This window comes from Sus scrofa, chromosome 9 (assembly GCF_000003025.6).
Source record: "Sus scrofa isolate TJ Tabasco breed Duroc chromosome 9, Sscrofa11.1, whole genome shotgun sequence".
NCBI lineage: Eukaryota > Metazoa > Chordata > Mammalia > Artiodactyla > Suidae > Sus > Sus scrofa.
The window spans coordinates 65838348-65857312 of NC_010451.4; the positions used below are offsets into that span (position 1 = coordinate 65838348).

At 45.1% G+C, this 18965-nt stretch overlaps 1 protein-coding gene across 3 annotated transcripts in view; it reads right to left on the minus strand.

The window, feature by feature from the left end:
- The window catches only part of DSTYK (dual serine/threonine and tyrosine protein kinase), a 58975-nt gene that overhangs the window by 5298 nt on the left and 34712 nt on the right, over positions 1–18965 (minus strand). For all 3 annotated transcript variants that reach the window (XM_003130102.5, XM_021063275.1, XM_021063274.1), the window contains 9 exons: positions 14448–15117; positions 9693–9925; positions 8680–8763; positions 7558–7734; positions 6259–6388; positions 5746–5902; positions 4726–4858; positions 2918–3031; positions 946–1060 (listed from right to left, as the gene is read on the minus strand). In XM_003130102.5, coding sequence (XP_003130150.2) covers positions 946–1060; positions 2918–3031; positions 4726–4858; positions 5746–5902; positions 6259–6388; positions 7558–7734; positions 8680–8763; positions 9693–9925; positions 14448–15117 — 1813 coding nt within the window. The remainder of the gene's footprint in view (positions 1–945; positions 1061–2917; positions 3032–4725; positions 4859–5745; positions 5903–6258; positions 6389–7557; positions 7735–8679; positions 8764–9692; positions 9926–14447; positions 15118–18965) is intronic.

The window sequence follows — 18965 nt, forward strand, 5'->3', positions numbered from 1 at the left end:
TTATACTGCTTCCTAAATTATTTTATCTCTCAATATATCTCTGTTTACTGTAAGTTCTTTAATGATAAAGGATGATTCTTGATTCTTGGAGTTCCCATCGTGGTGCAGCGGAAACGAATCCCACTAGGAACCACGAGATTGCAGGTTCAATCCCTGGCTTCACTCAGTGGGTTAAGGATCCGGCGTTGCCATGAGCTGTGGTGTAGGTTGCAGGCATGGCTCAGATTTGACATTGCTGTGGCTATGGTGTAGGCTAGAAGCTGCAGCTCTGATTGGACCCCTAGCCTAGGAATCCCCATATGCTGCAGGTGTGGCCCTAAAAGACAAAAAAAAAAAAAAAGGGAGTTCCCGTCGTGGCGCAGTGGTTAACGAATCCGACTAGGAACCATGAGGATGCGGGTTCGGTCCCTGCCCTTGCTCAGTGGGTTAACGATCCGGCGTTGCCGTGAGCTGTGGTGTAGGTTGCAGACACGGCTCGGATCCCGCGTTGCTGTGGCTCTGGTGTAGGCCGGTGGCTACAGCTCCGATTCAACCCCTAGCCTGGGAACCTCCATATGCCGCGGGAGCGGCCCAAGAAATAGCAACAACAACAACAACAGCAACAAAAAAAAAAAAAAAAAAAAAAAAAAAAAAAAAGACGATTCTTATATAGGAGTTACTCAATTAATACTTTATGATTAAATAATTGGTCGACTCTGGCAATTATGGAACTAACAGCCTAGAGAGACATCCAAAAGAGTAGCTGGTGACTGCTAGTTACACTTTTCTTTCTTGCCCCTTGACCTCTGTACTTTTCCACCTACTTGTCTTAGGTTCCCCTCTTCTGGTTTCTCCCTTGCCTGTGCCTGACCTGCCATTGGTACTTATAGATCCTACTTGGCCCAAGAGGTAGAGTCGGTTAAAATACACAGCCCTCCCCACGCCACCCCCTGCCCTACAGCTTACCTGTGAAAAGTTCAGGGGCCATATGGATTGGTGTCCCCACAATGCTGCCTGACATCATGGCCTCTGGCTTGCAGAATCCTAAGTCAGTGATCTTGGCCCGGTCCTGCTTGTCCAACTGCCAACAAAGCAGGGCTTAGAGTCACTCTGTGCCTGGCCCCACATATAGTGCTCAGCTGCAGACCCAAGCTCAAAAGTAGGCATTGACCTCAAAGTGGTACCTAATCAATTCTGCCTCCAGTCTCCCTGTCTCCAGATTCACTCCCATTACTCTCTTCTCCCCAGACTGTAAGCAACCATATGGCAAGGGCTGTCTTTTTCATCTTTGCATCCCTAGCACTTAGCATAGTGCGTGGCACATATCTTGGAAGAAAGAAGACATTGAGGAAAATACATCAGTTCCTGATTCTCTTCCGACCTCCAGACCCCAGGGCAGAAGGCTGCTAAGTAAGAAGGTTGAAGTCCTCTGGTCACTGAGGAGAGTTCCTGAATTCCCTCTAGCTTCTTGTCCTAAGGTTCAGGACAATAAACCTACGTCTCAGGTGAATGGATAAAGAAGATGTGGTACATATGCACAATGGAATACTACTCAGCCACAAAAAATAATGACATAATGCCATTTGTAGCAACATGGATAGACCCAGAGGTAATCACACTAAGTCAAAGATAAATATTATATCACTTATATGCAGAATCTAAAATATGATACAAATGAACTTATTTATAAAACAGACTTACAGACATAGAAAACAAACTGATGGTTATGAAAGAGGAAAACGGGTGGGATAGGAACGAATTAGGAGTTTGGGATTAGCAGATACAAACTACTATGTATAAAATAAACAACAAAGTCCTACTGTAGAGCACAGAAAACTATATTTAATGGAAAAGAATGTGAAGAGGAATATATATGCATAAGGGAATCATTTGTGCATACCAGAAACTAACACAACATTGTAAATCAACTATACTTCAACAAAATTTTTTTTTTAAATTATGTCTTATTTGGTTGTTCACAAGCCTCTTAGGTTTTGGCCTATAATTTTAAGAAGATACTTCCCTTCCCTCCAAATTGCCATCATCTTTATAAATCATTTAAGTGTTGCCAGAGACACTTTAATGAGAATCTAATATATTTGCAAGAGGAGTATGTCAAAAGATTCTTTATAATTTAGATAACAGGACTGGTAGGTTCATGACTCTCTTACCTTTTAAGGTGTTTTTACCCATCTCAGTCCTCATTCCGCATCTCTGTCAAACCCTAATCAATAACAAGACTTGGAATCCTCAAAAATATCAATGTCACAAAAGCAAAAAAAGGCAGGACTATTCTGGGTTAGAAGAGGCTAAGGAAATACGACAAAATGCACTGTATGATCTTTGGACTGGATTTTGGACCAAACAAACAGACAGCTGGACATGTCTGGACCAAGTGGGAAATGTTAACATAGGCTGTATATTAACTATCATTATTGTATCAATTTAAATTTCTTGGGTGTGATAATGGCATTTTAATTATGTTGAAGAATGTCCTTTTCTTTAGAAGATACCAGCGGAAGAATTTAGGAGTGGTTTCACCTGCAACTTACTTTCACATAACTCAGTTAAAAAAAAAAGGTGTGTGTAGAGAGAGAGGGAAAGAGAAACAAAGGGAAACTATGGTAGGAGAGAGAATATGACTCTGGGTGAAGAGTATATGGGTCTTCATTGTACCACTCTTTCAGCTTTTCCGTAAATTAAAATCTTTTTTACCAGTGTTGGGAGGAAAAAACCTTAAGCAATACAAGCTAAGCCTACGATGCAACGCCTCCCTAAGCATCAAGTCCAAAACACCATCTATCCCCTCTGCTGTGAACCGCACTCCTTTCCCTCCAGTCTTTTCCCGAGACCAACTTAAAGGTACGTGTACGCTCCCTGCAAAGGTCACTTACACACGGAGGCAGGGAGTTATCCTGGGGAAACAGCTCTCACTTACCAGTACATTTTTCAGTTTGATATCACGGTGGACAAGTCCTTGGCTGTGCAGGAAGCGGATTCCTTCCACCACATCTAGTGCTATCTGCAAACGTGTCTCCAGGGTCAGCCCAGCCTTAGGGAGACAAAAGGGCTTACTTGTCGCTAACAAGACAACTCCTCAATCCCACCTGCTTACACCAACTAGAGAGCGCCTTCTGCAGGGTACTGGAAGACTAACCACACTAAGGTGCACCAGGGCAGAAAAGTGGATGAGAAAAAGAGAAGAAGAAGGCAGTCAGGAGAGGAAACAGGCACAGCAAGGAAGGGCACGCTCTAAAGGCCAAATCAGATCCCTTGGGGGCAGCACTCAGGTCAGTGGGATGATCCCCAAAAGTGACTAAGGAGAGCTGCAACCAAACGCCTAAAGGTGCACTCATCCTGAACACTGAACAAACTCCACAACTGCCTGGGAGGCTCAAAGTGAGTATTTCTGGGACTCTCAAGCAGGTTTACTTCCATTGCTCTGTAGGCCTTATTAGCCCAGGTTTGGTTTCATGGATTCAAATACCAAAGTCACTCATCTTACTTCTACCAAGCCTCTAATTTGGGCTCTCTTGAATTCTACAGAACATTACATCACTCATCCAAAAGCCCCAAGTTGGTTCTCTAAGCTGCTTATGGAAAAGCATCACACAGTGCGGGGCCTAACTCCCCTGAAATGAAGACAGAAAGCCACTTGGAGAGTCATTTCCTTCATCATATTGTTTTCTCATGGCTCCTATAAGCTGTTTTTCTTTTCTTTTGGTCACATTTGAGACATGTGAAAGTTCCCAGGCTAGGGATCAAATGTGCGCCATGGCAGTGACAACACCGGATCCTTAACCCGCTGAGCTACCAGGGAACACCGTGCAAGTATGTCTAAGGATTCTTGTCTTACTTTGTCAGTTCATAAGGACACTGGTACAAGAGGCACCTATGAGAAGGGAACCTCTCTAATATCCCCAGGGTTAGTTTTTCCAGCTCCAAGACAGGGAACAAAAGCAACCTCTCTACTTCCTGCTTGCTGGCTGTTTTAGATGAGGGGAACTCAACATCCAACCAAGAGTAGTTTACTTTCATTCAGAATCTTTCAATAGCTTCTCATTGTTTATGACCGAATTTGAATTCCATGGAAATTCTTAACATTTTTGTCTTCTGTAATTTGTTCCCAACATTTCTTCGCACATATCTCCCCTCTATTCCCAAAATGAACCAGCTGCTCCCACCTAGCTAGTGTCCTTCAAATGTTCTGGGCATTCTACTACTCCTTCCCTCTGGTATGGCCTCTTCTTTCCAACTGCTCAAAGTTTACCCATCAGGGTGTACTTATCAAACTTGAAAGCCACCTGTTCATGAAATAGTCACTGACTACATTTCTTTTAAAAGCCCCTGAGAAATACTTTTGGTTATCCCCTTATGGTGCTTAATACAGGGCTTTGTACAAAGCCGTCACTGCTAAGTATTTGTTGACAACAAAAACTGGCTTTATTCATTGAGAGCAAAAAAAGAGAAGGAATGGCAGAGTTACAGGAAGCTTTTCTGTTCTTCTGTGCAGTCCTGATTTTTACCACAACCATGAGAGATACAAAGTGGGGAACTGCAGTGGTATGGATATAAACTGGGCCAAAAAACAGGTGGAGAAATTTTTTTTTTAGGTTTTTTGGAAATAAAGGTAATATAGCTTGATTATTCCAACAATGCTGTGAGTAAAGAAGAAGGAGGAAAAACCAGAGAAGACCCATGGAGACCCATGCTAGTTGGCTCTCACACCCTCCTTGCCCGCCTCACCTTCAGCCCGGTGTACAGGTCTCGGTGCAGCCGCTCCATAATGAGCAGCACAGCGATGCTGGAGCCGCCACCATAGTTGTAGTCGATGACAGAACCGTGCAGATCCACCAGTCGCTCGTGCTTCGGCAGAGACCTGGTGAGGAGCAGAAGGGTCTGGGCTACAGCGTTGTGCTGCTGTCTTGCACAGCAGGCCACACGAAGGAAAAATAATCATGAGACAGCGCTTAGTCCAGGCACAGAGATAATAGACCTCAGGACAGAGAAGGTGAAGAGAGTGGTCTCTCTAACAAGGACAGAGAACCATGGAATCTCAAAACTGATAGGCCTTGGAGTTCCCTGCTGTCTTAAGTGGGTTAAGAATCTGGCAGGGTCACAGCTGTGAGTCTGGTTACTGCTGTAACTCCAGTTCAATCCCTGGCCCAGAACTTCTGCATGCTGTGAGTGCAGCCAAAGGAAAAAAAACAAAAACAAAAACAAAAAACAGATAGGCCTTAAGGACTAAGGAGAAAAGTCAAATGGAAGGATGGGTCTGAGAAATCAAGACGGTGGGGAAAAGGCAGGCAAAGGTAGCAAAGGCCTTGAAGAGAGCACATTTTTGGGCAAGGCACTGAAACACTGATCTACAGCACTTTGAGACATAGGAATGGAGAGACAAGGCATACTATAACTCTTAGTATGGATTTTTTTTTTTTTTTTGGTCTTTTCATCTTTTTAGGGCCACACCCACGGCATATGGAGGTTCCGAGACTAGGGGTCTAATCAGAGCTGTAGCCGCCAGCCTACGCCACAGTCACAGCAATGCCAGATCTATGCCAAGTCTGCGACCTACACTACAGCTCACAGCAACGCCGGATCCTTAACCCACTGAATGAGGCCAGGGATCAAACCCATGTCCTCATGGATATAGTCGGGTTCGCTAACCACTGAGCCACAAGGGGAACTCCTCAGTACAGAATTTATACAAGGCTTCTAACTTCTTCTCTAGATCATTTCCCAAAGACGAATGAGACGAGAACCTACCTCATGTAGTGAAACTCCAAAGCCAGGTCATTCCAGTGCTTCTCATCTGGAGGGACAACTGACTTGAGGGCACAAGGGAAGTGTCCCCCCCAGTTGTCACACAGGTACACCACACCATACTGGCCCCGGCCCAGTTCCTGTCCTAGTTTAGGTTTACCTATAAGGTACAGAGACAAAGATGAGGCAGGAGGGATGGGAACGTGCGGGGCAACCTCCCTAAGATTCTTAGATGCAGACCTGCCTAGAAGTAGAAGTCTTAATCCCGCCAGAGAAGGAAATGTGGATGGTTTCAAAACCAGGGCTAACCTAACTGCTTTAATTAAAATAAACTTAGTCGTGTTAGATATACACAGCAAGACCAAACAGACTTCAGGAATTCAAAACTACATCAATGGGTGCTTGGGCAGCTTCACAAGCAAGCAGCTTTAGACACTGGGATTTTCCGAGTTTAGATGTGAGGATGTCAGGCATTGAGAACCTTCCTCCAATTCACTAGGGGAAAAAAGGACTCACGATGCAGCAAGACATCCTGCAAAGAACGGCTTTCCAGAGAAAGGCGGGCCAGGCGGGGAGCATGATCTTTCCGAACCTTCAGCCATAGATCTTCAGTTTTCTCCAACCGGCCTGAGTGGCCGGCTTCCAGCTAGCAAGGAAAAAGAGGAAAGAAGGTGACTTTTCTTGTTTTTTTTTTTGTCTTTTGAGGGCAGTGCTCGCGGCATGTAGAGGTTCCTAGGCTAGGGGTCGAATCGGAGCTGCAGCTGCCGGCCTACGCCGGAGCCACAGCAACTCGGGATCTGAGCCACATCTGCCACCTACACCCCAGCTCATGGCAATGCCAGATCCTTAACCCACTGAGCAAGGCCAGGGACTGAACCCATGTCCTCGTGGATACTAGTTGGGTTCGTTAACCACTGAGCCACAATGGGAACTCCAGAAGTTGACTTCTTTGACTTCTCTATGCCTTCAGGGCTCCAGTTTTGGCTTCCTCACCTATTTTACAGGGATTATGCTATCGACCTCATGAGGAGACCTGTGAGAATTAAATAAGATGTGTGTGACATAGCTCAGAGATTGGAAGGTAGTAAGCTCTCAATAAATAATAATTTCTCCTCCTGGACGCATAATCACATCGACCCACCCTCCCCTCTGCACACTTGTACACTTAGGCACACACTCCCCCTAAAGGGACAAGCAGATGTCACATAACTTCAAACTACTATGGAAGCTGCAAAGTCACCCCTTTCTGTTGTTTATTTCTAAACCACTATATAAACTCATACAACATTCCCAGCCCTCGATTTTCATTCCTTACTCAGTGAAAAGGGGAGAAATTAATTGAGTTCCTCCATTCTTTCTAGAGTAATAAAAATATCTACATGAAAAATTGATTGATGAAGCACCCTGTAACTTAGTATTATCCTTTAATAGAATAGAAAGAAAATATACCAATGACTTTTAAAAATTATATAGGAATTCCCCTTGTGACTCAGCAGTATGAATGAACCTGACTGGTATCCATGAGGACGTGGGTTCTATCCCTGGTCTTGCTCAGTGGGTTAAGGATCCTGTGTTGCCATGAGCTATAGTGTAGGCCACAGATGTAGCTTGGATCTCGCATTGCTGTGGCCGTGGCATAGGCTGGCAGCTGCAGCTCCAATTCCACCTCTAGCCTGGGAACTTCCATATGCAGTGGGTGTGGCCCTAAAAAGAAAAAGAAAAAAAATTATATAGTAAGCAGAAGACAAAACATTCCCCGGTGGACGAGGGCCTTTTCTGCTGCATCCAGTTATATGTCCTTTCCTAAGTACCCACCTGCCGCAAGGAGGCTGCAAAAGCCTCATGAGAGCTGTTGAGCCGAGTCCGGAATTGGCTGCAAATGCTCTTGGCCAACTTGGAGGCACTGAGGCTCTCAATTGCTTCCTGGGCCACCTTCCTCTTCCACTCCAGTGTGATGGCAGGTGGGCTCACCCATGTGATGCGCTGGATGATCTGTCAGGATGAGGACAGTGAGAACCGTCAGGAATGGGAGATGGGAGCCACTAGAAAGAACCAACACCCTTCCCTCTCTGGGTTACCCACTCACTAGGTGCAGGGTCTTAAGATGGGAGCCGTGTGAAGTCCAACACTCCTTTCCCATTGCATCTACCTCAGAATTGGGGCTCAGCCCAATGGAAAACTTCAGAGAACACCAGGCCGAGTCTGCACGTTCACAAACCCTCAATACATTACTTTCAGTGCTGGGGTGCCTGGTAAATCCCCTTCTAAAGTCAGCAAATAACTCAATGTAAGAGCCAGGTCAAACTCCAGAAAAGAGGAGTTCCCGTCGTGGCGCAGTGGTTAACAAATCCGACTCGGAACCATGAGGTTGCGGGTTCGATCCCTGGCCTTGCTCAGTGGGTTAATGATCCAGCGTTGCCGTGAGCTGTGGTGTAGGTCGCAGACACAGCTCTGATCCCGAGTTGCTGTGGCTGTGGTGTAGGCCAGTGGCTACAGCTTCAATTAGACCCCTAGCCTAGGAACCTCCATATGCTGTGGGAGCGGCCCCAGAATAGGCAAAAAGACAAAAAAAAAAAAACAAAAAAAAAAAAACAAAAAAAAAAACTTCAGAAAAGAAACCATACTCCTGGCCTTTGGCAACAAAGCGGTTCTGAGAAAACACATAGGTTGGGAAAAAGAAATACGAAAAAGCTAGTGAAGGTGAGTCTTATGGCTCCATAAAATATCATTTAGACACATCACTTTTAAGAGTTAAAAGGGAAACTATTAATAATTATTTTGGAACAGGCAGAAGCCAGAATTCTCCCAGGCAGGCAAAGCGGGACAAATGGCCACCGTACATGGACAGAAGACCCTAGATACCAGGTTCTCTTGGAGTGACTAAGATTCATGTGAGCCAACTAGGGGCTGCAGAATGTTTTCCTCAACAACCTCTACCTGTTTGATTTGCTCCCATAGCATCCTTGTAACTGAGGACCCTGAGTGAAACGTGACTTCAACATGGTATGCAGCATTTAAGATCTGAAAGAGAATACACAAAAGAAAGTCAATATGCCCTGTGTAGACTGGCTAATTAAAAAATGCAATAAATAATCTTTATTTTAAAAACACGGTCGAGGGAGTTCCCATTGTGGCACAGTGGAAACAAATCTAACTAGGAACCATGAGGTTGCGGGTTCGATCCCTGGCCTCACTCAGTGGGTTAAGGATCTGGCATTGCTGTGAGTTGGCGTAGGTCGCAGATGCAGCTTGGATCTGGCGTTGCTGTGGCTGTGGCGTAGGCCGGCAGCTACAGCTCTGAGACCAAAAAAAAAAAAAAAAAAAAAAAGCCAACTCAATAACATAAAATAAAAACATGGTCCAGGGAGTTCCCATCATGGAGCAGCAGAAATGAATCCAACTAGGAACCATGAGTTTCAGGTTCAATCCCTGGCCTTGTTCAGTGGGTTAAGGATCCAGGGTTGCCATGAGCTGTGTTGTAGGTCGCAGACGTGGCTCAGATCTGATGTTGCTGGTGCTGTGGCTGTGGCTGTGGCTGTGGGTGTGGTGTAGGCCGGCAGCTGTAGCTCCGATTGGACCCCTAGCCTGGGAACCTTCATATGCCGCAGATGCGGCCCTAAAAAGCAAAAAAAAAAAAAAAAAAGTCCAATTTCCAGGTTACCAAATCTATCCCTTAATAAATACGCAGTCACTGCAGGTTGATCGTCTATTTCGTGCCTATTTGGGCCCCTACTTCATCTTCAATTTCTTGTGCATCGACTTCACGCCAGCTTTACAGTTCATAAGCACTTCCCACAGGCAGTGGTCATGAGGTAGGATAACAAAATGAAATTCAAACTGGACTGGCAAAAACTTGAAAGGGAACTTCTTAGCTAATCTGAAGTTGGGCTCATGGATGGATTCTGTTTCATGTATCATCTGTGACAGGCTCTTAACCCCCTTTTGAGTACCTGTTTGAGATAATTACTGGTGATGTGAACCGAGACGTCCTGAGACTTCTCGAGGCTCTGCAGACACCGTTCCAGGGTTCCGACAAAGCTCTCTCGTAGGTAATCCACAGAGCTGATCAGCTTGTTAGCCACTGCCTGATTAAGCCTGGAGATGATGAGCTCCTGGATCTGTCGGATGCAGCATTTGATCTCTCTGGTGCCCACTGGTTCTCCATTCTCAGGGACAATGACATCTATGGAGGCAGAGCAAAAAGCTAGCTGGCTGGAGTTCCCGTCGTGGCTCAGTGGTTAGTGAATCTGACTAGCAACCATGAGGTTGCAGGTTCGATCTCTGGCCTTGCTCAGTGGGTTAAGGATCTAGTGTTGCCGTGAGCTGTGGTGTAGGCCGCAGATGCAGCTCAGATCCCACATTGCTGTGGCTGTGGCTGTGGCTGGTGGCTGGTGGCTGGTGGCTACAGCTCCGATTCGATCCCTATCCTGGGAACCTCCATATGCCGTGGGTGTGGCTCTAGAAAAGACAAAAAAAAAGCTAGGTGGCTGTGAGGGGAAGGGGAAGGCACACTGAAGAAAGGCATCTCCCTAATCAGAGCCAAGGAGCTACCACAATGACGGCTGCAGAACACATTCAGTTGACAAACTGACTCCCAGCACGACCAGGGGTCACGCAATGCTTAACGACTTCAGGCACCTAAAAATCCTGAGAAGGAGCAATTGTGTCTAGAATGAGCCTATTGATTTTGTCAGCTTTTATATCACATTTATAGAAGGGGAGGAACAACATTTATTGAGTGCAGACTATGTGAAAGACGCTATAGTATTTCGTATATGTAATCTAATTTAACCCTAACAATAACTTTGTCAGGTGGGTATTATTGGTTACATTTAATATGTCAAGAAAGCACCTCAAAGAGAGATAAAGTGGGCACTGGGAGGAGATAGTATATTTAGGTGGTAAATATACTACCTAAATAAAATAAATAAAATAAAACAGTAAATATACTACCCAAAGCTCATGGATCCAAAGTCTCTGTTCTTTCCCACTTCTAAGCATAGCAATGAGAAAAATCCAAGAGTCAAGAATTCAATTCTAATCCATTACCAGATAAACAAAAAATAACACTGGAATGTTGTCCCTATTATGCTACTACCTCACAGGATTAGAAAAATCTATTTTGGAGTTCCTGCCATGACACAGTGGGTTAAGAATCTGACTGCAGGGAGTTCCTGGTGTGGCCCAGTGGATTAATGAGCTGGCTTGTCTCTGTGGCGATGCTGGTTCCATCCCTGGCCTGGCAGAGTGGGTTAAGGATTCAGTGTTGCCACAGCTGTGGCATTGGTCACAGCTGCAGCTCGGATTCAATTCCTGGACCAAGAACGTCCAATTGTCACAGGTATGGTCAAAAAAAAAAAAAAAAAAAAATCCAACTGCAATGGCTCAGGTCGCTGAGGAAGTTTGGGTTCAATCCCCAGCCCAGGTGCAGTGGGTTAAAGGATCCAGCATTGCTGCAGCTGCTGTGGGGGTTGCTGCTGTTGCTTGGATTCAATTCCTGGCCTGGAAACTTCCATATGCCACAGTGGCCATAAAAGAAAAGAGAGGAAGGAAAATCTGCTTTGCAAACCAGAAGACAGAAGAACATAAGACAAATCACCTGCAAAAACTCCACTCCTAACAAGGCAGGTCTACTGGTAGAAATTTAAATCAGTGCCACCTTTTCAGAGAAAATCTGGCACTGTCTATCAAAAATTTAAACTAACCAACCAACCAACAAAAAATCTACACACCTTTGACCTACTGTTTCTGCTTCTAGGAATTATTTTTCTAGGAATATACCATTACAAGTCTCATATATGTACATACAATGATGATCAACACAGTACAGGCTGTAATAGCAAAAAAAAAAAGGATAGAAACAGCCTACTGTCCAGCAGTAGGGGAGTAGTTAAATGAATTAAGGTATATCCATTAGAAGAAGACAAATTTCTTCGACCATTTATGGAAAGATCGCTAAGATACGGGTTAAGTGAAAAACTGAGGGCAAAGAATATATGGAAGAAACTAGATGACTTGGAGACATCTGTATCTTTATATCGTTGAATAAAGTACCATGTATTTTCAAAAAATAAAAATAAATAAATAAATACTTTATAAACTGCATGTAGAATTACCTTCATTTTAAAGCAAATAAGTATCAGTAATAAAAATCTGGCTCCACAGGACACGTGGCAGCTCTCTTCTAAATCTACTTATCATTGCCTCAAGGATACCAAGAAAGAACTAGAACAAGATAAGAAGAAGCATGTCAGTCCTGTCTAAGATCTAGCCAACTAGGTAAGTAGATACGCAAGTCCGCAATGTGGTTAGTTATTAACAAAGCCAGACACCTAACCTTGTTCCCAGTTCCTCCACATCTGCACTAACCACTGCGTCCCAGGCACCAAACGTGGTACACCTGGCACACGACAGACAATCAAATATGTCACTGTTCTACCTACCTGCCCTGACAACCTTTTATCATGCCCCCTCTGCTGCTGGCATTGATTCTCCCATGTCTTTTATTCAGGCATTGAATTAAATTAAATATTCAGAAGACTTCCGAGGATTTCCACTGCAAGAGAGCAGTTCTCAGCAACTCCTCCCTACTAGGGGAATTGGCCAAAGCGGTATCTTTGTTCATCTTTACAAAGACCTATATGAAATCAAGCATCCTATGCTTGCTAAAGTATATTTCCTTTGCATCTCTAAGTGAGACATAAACATACAGCATCATTCACACACTCACTCATTCTCCAAAGATGTACTGTACAGAGACTCTGTTATTTGCTGCAGGGGATTATGGTGTTGTTTAAAGATCCAGATCATGTTCTCCTTCATTTCTAAGATTTTAGAAAAGAGGGGAACATAAATAACTGTAATAACAAAATAAAAAGTGAAATACACCAGAAATTTCAGTTACAGATGAGATGCTATAGGGAGTTCAGATGAATGTGATCATTATTAGCTGAGAAAATTAAAGGAGTTCCCGTTGTGGCTAAGCAGGTTAAGGACTCAACATTGTCTCTGTGAGGATGCTGGTTCAATCCCTGGCCTTGCTCAGTGGGTTAAGGATCTGGCATTGCTGTGAGGTGTAGCATAGGCCACAGATGCAGCTCAGATCCAGTGTTGCCACGGCTGTGGCATAGGCCTCAGCTACAGCTCCGATTCAACCCCTGGCCCAGGAACTTCCATGTGCTACACAGGTGCCACCATAAAAAGAAAAAAAAAAAATTAAAAAGGCAACTTCATGAAAAATGTTATTTGGAAGAGGCCTTGAAGAATAGGCTGGATTTGAAAATTTGACAAATAAAAGCATTTCAGGTTTAGGACAAGGCATGAGCCAAAAAAAAAAAAAAAAAAAAAAAAAAAGGTAAAATAAGCATACAGAGGACAGCATACAGTTAAGACCAACTAAAGATGAAATGACAGGAAGGTGCATAGTTGGAAAAAAGACTGAGAAAGTTGGAAACGGCTAGGCTTTGGAAGATCTCAAATACTAGGATAAGGAGCCTTAACTCAGTCTGTAGGAATAGGGAGCCAATAAAGATGAACTGGAGACAGGAGAGAAAGATGTCAGTGAGATCAGTCAGGTAATAAGAGTTCAGCTGGACTGATGAGGAGGACACACAGAAGCAAAGGTACTGTGAGATAAAAGGACTCAGCAGCACTTGGCAACTGACTAGATGTGGGGACGAGAGAAAGACCGACCCTGATGAGGTTTTGGAGCTGGTTACCAGGAAGACGGTAGCATCAGTAACTAGGAACAGATTAAGAGCCAGCAGAGCATGGAAATTAAGAATATAGGCTCAGGAATCAGACTATCTAGGTTCAAATTCTGCCTCTACTATTTAGTAGCTATGCGACCTTGAGCAAATTATTTAACCTGCCTAAGCCTGAAAAATGGCAATACGTAGGAGTCACCTAGGGAGGTTGTTTTAGGAGAAAAAACAAAAAACGAAAAACTGATGCTAGGTCCCATGTCAGAAATGCTACTTAATAGGTCTGGAGTGGTCTTTAGTGTCGCAAACATCTACATTTTCAAAAAGCCTCCCAGGTGATTCGGATGCTCAGCTATGACTGAGAACCTAAAGGGGACTCTGCAAACCACGTCACTTTAATTAATGGGGGGTAGAGCTAATGTTCATGCAGGGGTCAGTATACAAAGTCAGTAGCATCTAAACCTCGGACACCAAAGCATTTGACCCAATTTTGTTATCAACCATTCCTGAAGAATGGGAACACCAGAAAAGCTAAAACAGCTACTTTGGGAAATCCTCAAAACCAAAGGAGTTTGGTTTTAGGAGCAGTCTGAAAAGAAAATGAGACCACGACACACAAAAAAGAACCAGTAAAGAAGGATGGGCCATGCCCAAGGAGCCAAGGTTAAAGAATGATGTAGTGACATTCTTCAAGCAGCTCTTCTCCAGCTCCATCAAGGTCAAGGGATACAAACTGGAGACTAAAGAGCACTATCGGGATGAATTTACCAAAAGTTGGACTAAGAGTCCCGCGGCAAGTCTGGTGGAATCTTCCAAGCACGTCTCTCAGAACAAGAAAGACCACTTTGGCTAAAAGACTTAAGGCCTTACCAATGACAGTAGGGGCGGCTGAGATTATCCCAAGGTGCCTTCAGCCCTCAGGATTAACCTATTCAGCTTCCAGCTGGAAAAGGGTCCCAGGCCTCTGTGGTCCCTGACCTTACCGAGCTTTCTAGGACCTACCTTTAAACTCCATGTTGGCAGCATCATCCAGAAGTTCCTCCTTCATGGTGTTTAGCGTCTCGACAATCATGTCCTTCATCTCCTCCTGCTTTCGGTTGGCAATATTCATCAGTGATTCATACAACTCATTCTCCTTTTTCCGTGTATATTCCAGGCGTTTGGGAGTAATCTGCAGGTCCCGCTGCATGTCAAAGGCCTGGTTGATAAAGATGTCGAGGCAGCGGCAGTGCACCAGGTTCAGGGCCTTGGCTGCGTCCACCAGGCGAGTCTGGAGCACCTGGTGCGAAAACGTGTTCAAGTGTCTCAGCTTCTCACTTTGCTCCACCAACATGCTCTGAGCTTTGGTGTCCTGGCCGGGGGCCCCACAGTTACAGTGACTGCTGCTCAGATAGCCCAGGTCAGTTAGCTGACGATGAAGAGGGGATCTTTCATTCTCCATTCTCCTGGGGGAGGAGTCGATTATCTCCGAGCCCAGCTTCGGCACTTTGAAAAAGAATATGGGAAAGGAGAAATACTTTCGGATTTCCTGCAGCTCTTGTTCATCCCTCTCAGAGAGTTCCTCTTTGTGGAGTGCATAGGTTATCACAGGCAAGAAATCATTCGCCAAGTCACCCAGAACATCCACTGTGGGCCGGAGGCCTTGGCACGGCGCCACCACAATGTCCACTTCCTGGAAGGGGAAGGGGGGTCATATCAGCGCTTCAGGGTTAGAACCAATCCTTGCCTCCCACAGTCCCACACTGAGACCAGATCTATGATGGCTATGTCCCAATCATTTGTCCACCTCCCTCCTCTGTTACCAACACTCCCTGGTGCAGCCTATGCAGGCAGGCACTCATCTAGAGAGAGTGACAAAACAGCTAAGTAGCAAGGATGGCAGTCCCTTTGGTCATTTCAGATAAACAAGACTATTTAGCCGCTGCCTTCCTTTGTTGCTTGGAAACTCCCATTGATTCCCTCTGATGAAGAAATAAGACAAAGAGTGGAAGAAGAACTCTTAACAGACTGGGAGTGCATCTGCCTGAAACATCCCTCCCCCTCTTGTTCTCCTCTCACACCCCTATCCTCACGTTTCTTTTTTTTTTTTTTTGTCTTTTTGCTATTTCTTTGGGCCGCTCCCGCGGCATATGGAGGTTCCCAGGCTAGGGGTCAAATCAGAGCTGTATGCACCGGCCTACGCCAGAGCCACAGCAACGCAGGATCCGAGCCGTGTCTGCAAACCTACACCACAGCTCACGGCAACGCCCGATCGTTAACCCACTGAGCAAGGGCAGGGATCGAACCCGCAACCTCATGGTTCCTAGTCGGATTCGTTAGCCACTGCGCCATGACGAGAACTCCCCAAGCATCCTTTAAATCTCAATGCAGATGTCATGTCACATCTCAGGAGTCTTACCTATCACACAGTCCCAAGCACTCTCTAATTCTTTCCTTCATGTTCAACATATTTAGAATTTATTTGGCATTCCCATCGAGGCTCAGTGGTTAACGAATCCGACTAGGAACCATGAGGTTGCGAGTTCGACCCTTGGCCTTGGTCAGTGGGTTAAGGATTCCCTGGCCTTGGTCAGTAGGTTAAGGATTCGGCATTGCTGTGAGCCTTGGTGTAGGTTGCAGATGCAGCTCGGATCCTGAGTTTCTGTGGCTGTGGTGTAGGATGGCAGGTACAGCTCCGATTAGACCCCTAGCCTGAGAACCTCCATATGCCTCGGGTGCAGCCCTAGAAAAGACAAAAAAAAAAAGAATTTATTTATTTAAAACCTAGTTTTTTCCCAATAGTTTATAAACTCCTTGAGGACAGGAAGCATGTCTATCTTGTTCACTACTGTAACTCCAGTGCCCAGCGCAGAGTAAGCCCTTAACATTGTTGAATCAATCAGTCAACAGCAAACTAAAGGCTAGATCTGCCAAACACTGTGGTCCTCTTCTTTTTTTTTTTTTTTTTTTTTTTTGCTTTTTGCTTTTTCTAGGGCCGCTCCCGCAGCACATGGAGGTTCCCAGGCTAAGGGTCTAATCGGAGCTGTAGCTGCTGGCCTACACCAGAGCCACAGAAACGCGGGATCCGAGCCGCGTCTGCAACCTACACCACAGCTCACGGCAATGCCAGATCCTCAACCTACTGAGCAAGGCCAGGGATCGAACCCGCAACCTCATGGCTCCTAGTCGGATTCCTTAACCACTGTGCCACGATGGGAACTCCTACTATCTTCTTCTAAGAGTTATCAGGTATCCTGAAGTCTTAGCCACCTAAGTCTTAGTAATACCATTATGCTCACCATCACTTGGTATGGCAGAGACCAAGGTTTGTCTATCCAGTATTTAACCTCTGCATTATGGGGAAGGCAATGTCTTTTACAGACAGGGGAGGCCAATGATAGGTGGGGTTACCAGGAAAGCTCTTTAAAGAAGGTTTGATGCCACTAGGAAATATGCCCTTTGGCCTTGCCCTTCTCGCCTGGAGCACAGATGTGACAGAGCAGCAGTGGTCATCCTGCAGGCCTAGGGCAACCCTCAAGGAAGAAGCCAGCCCTAAGGATGAGGAAGCAAAAAGAAACAGGGAGCTTGGATCCCTGATGATAGCAGAGCTGCCACACCAGCCCTTAACTGCCTAGCTTCAGACTGCTTTTCGGTAAGGAAAAAAAAAAAAAAAAAAATCAGCCTCTGTTTTGCTTAAACAAACCTCTATTTTTCTGATTGTTGTATATGACTGAATGCAATCATAACTGATATACCCAAGTTCCTAAAATGAGTTTTAAGAATGATCTTTGGTTTAGGAACAAGCTTCTGCAGGTACTTCTTCTAACCAGTATTTTCCTTTTTTTTTTTTTTTTTTTTTTTGTCTTTTGTCTTTTGTTGTTGTTGTTGTTGTTGCTATTTCTTGGGCCGCTCCCGCAGCATATGGAGGTTCCCAGGCTAGGGGTTGAATCGGAGCTGTAGCCACCGGCCTACGCCAGAGCCACAGCAACGCGGGATCCGAGCCGCGTCTGCAACCTTCACCACAGCTCACGGCAACGCCGGATCGTTAACCCACTGAGCAAGGGCAGGGACCGAACCCGCAACCTCATGGTTCCTAGTCAGATTCGTTAACTACTGCGCCACGACGGGAACTCCTAACCAGTATTTTCTTATTGTTCTACTTCTTTCCTAAGGATCCTGAAGCACTTTAAAAGCATATATTTCCAGAGTTCCCACTGTGGCACAAGATCAAAGGCACCCTGCAGTGCCAGGATGTAGGTTCAATCCTTGGCCCGGTACCACAGATCTGGCATTTATATAAGTCACTATTGCAGTTCGGATCTGATCCCTGGCTCAGCAACTCCATATGCCACGGGGAGGCCAAGGAGAAATAAAAAGAGCCTATATTTTCATCCATGCATGGGTTGCTCCTCCAAACTACTTTACCTGACATTCTAGACTTAAGGGTTGACCTGGAGACTCATGCCTATATAGCCATCACAGGCATACCCAATCTGAATCTTCGCAGTCTGCAGACTCAAAATCAATCCTTGTAGAATGAACTCAACACAAATCTACTCTGTCCTAAGAGTTATCAGATGTTGCAAGTTTATTTTCAGACTAATACTCTGTTTTCGTTCTTTTTTTTTTGAGCCACAGATATTACTGATGAAAGATTTTTAAAAATCAAAACCTGGGATCTATTCCTTTTTGGTCTCCTTCTTCAGATAAGAAAGGGCTGGGTTGGAGTTCCTGTCGTGGCGCAGTGGTTAACGAATCCGACTAGGAACCATGAGGTTGCAGGTTCAATCCTTGCCCTTGCTCAGTGGGTTAACGATCGGGCGTTGCCGTGAGCTGTGGTGTAGGTTTGCAGATCCGGCTCGGATCCTGCGTTGCTGTGGCTCTGGCATAGGCCGGTGGCTACAGCTCCGATTGGACCCCTAGCCTGGGAACCTCCATATGTCACGGGAGCAGCCCAAGAAATGCCAAAAAGACAAAAAAAAAAAAAAAAAAAAAGAGAAAAAGGGCTGGGAAATGCCAGCCTCTTGTTTCTTGTAGTGTGTGTGAGTGTGTGTGTGTGCGTGTGTGTGTGTGTGTGTGTGTGTGTTAAAGGAGAAAGAGACAGATTTCCTATTTCCAGCAAAGCACAAAGTTCTCACCTTCTTCCTCAAAAAAGAATTCCTAAGTTTTATTCTCAGATAGGTCATGTAACTCATTTGGCTGGACACTCTGACATCCCTAAAGCTAAAAGTGCTTTTAGCATCTCACCATTTGTAATTTGAGCAAACACTATATAAATCCACCTACTTTTTTGCTTTTTTTAGGGCTAAACGTGCAGCATATGGAGGGAGGTTCCCAGGCTAGGGGTCCAATCAGAGCTGCAGCTGCTGGCCTACGCCACAGCCACAGCAACGCAGGATCTGAGCTTCGTCTGTGACCTACACCACAGCTCAAGGCAAGCCCAGATCCTTAATCCATTGAGTAAGGCCAGGAGTCAAACCCATATCCTCATAGATAATAATCGGGTTTGATACCGCTGAGCCACAACGGGAACTCCCAAAT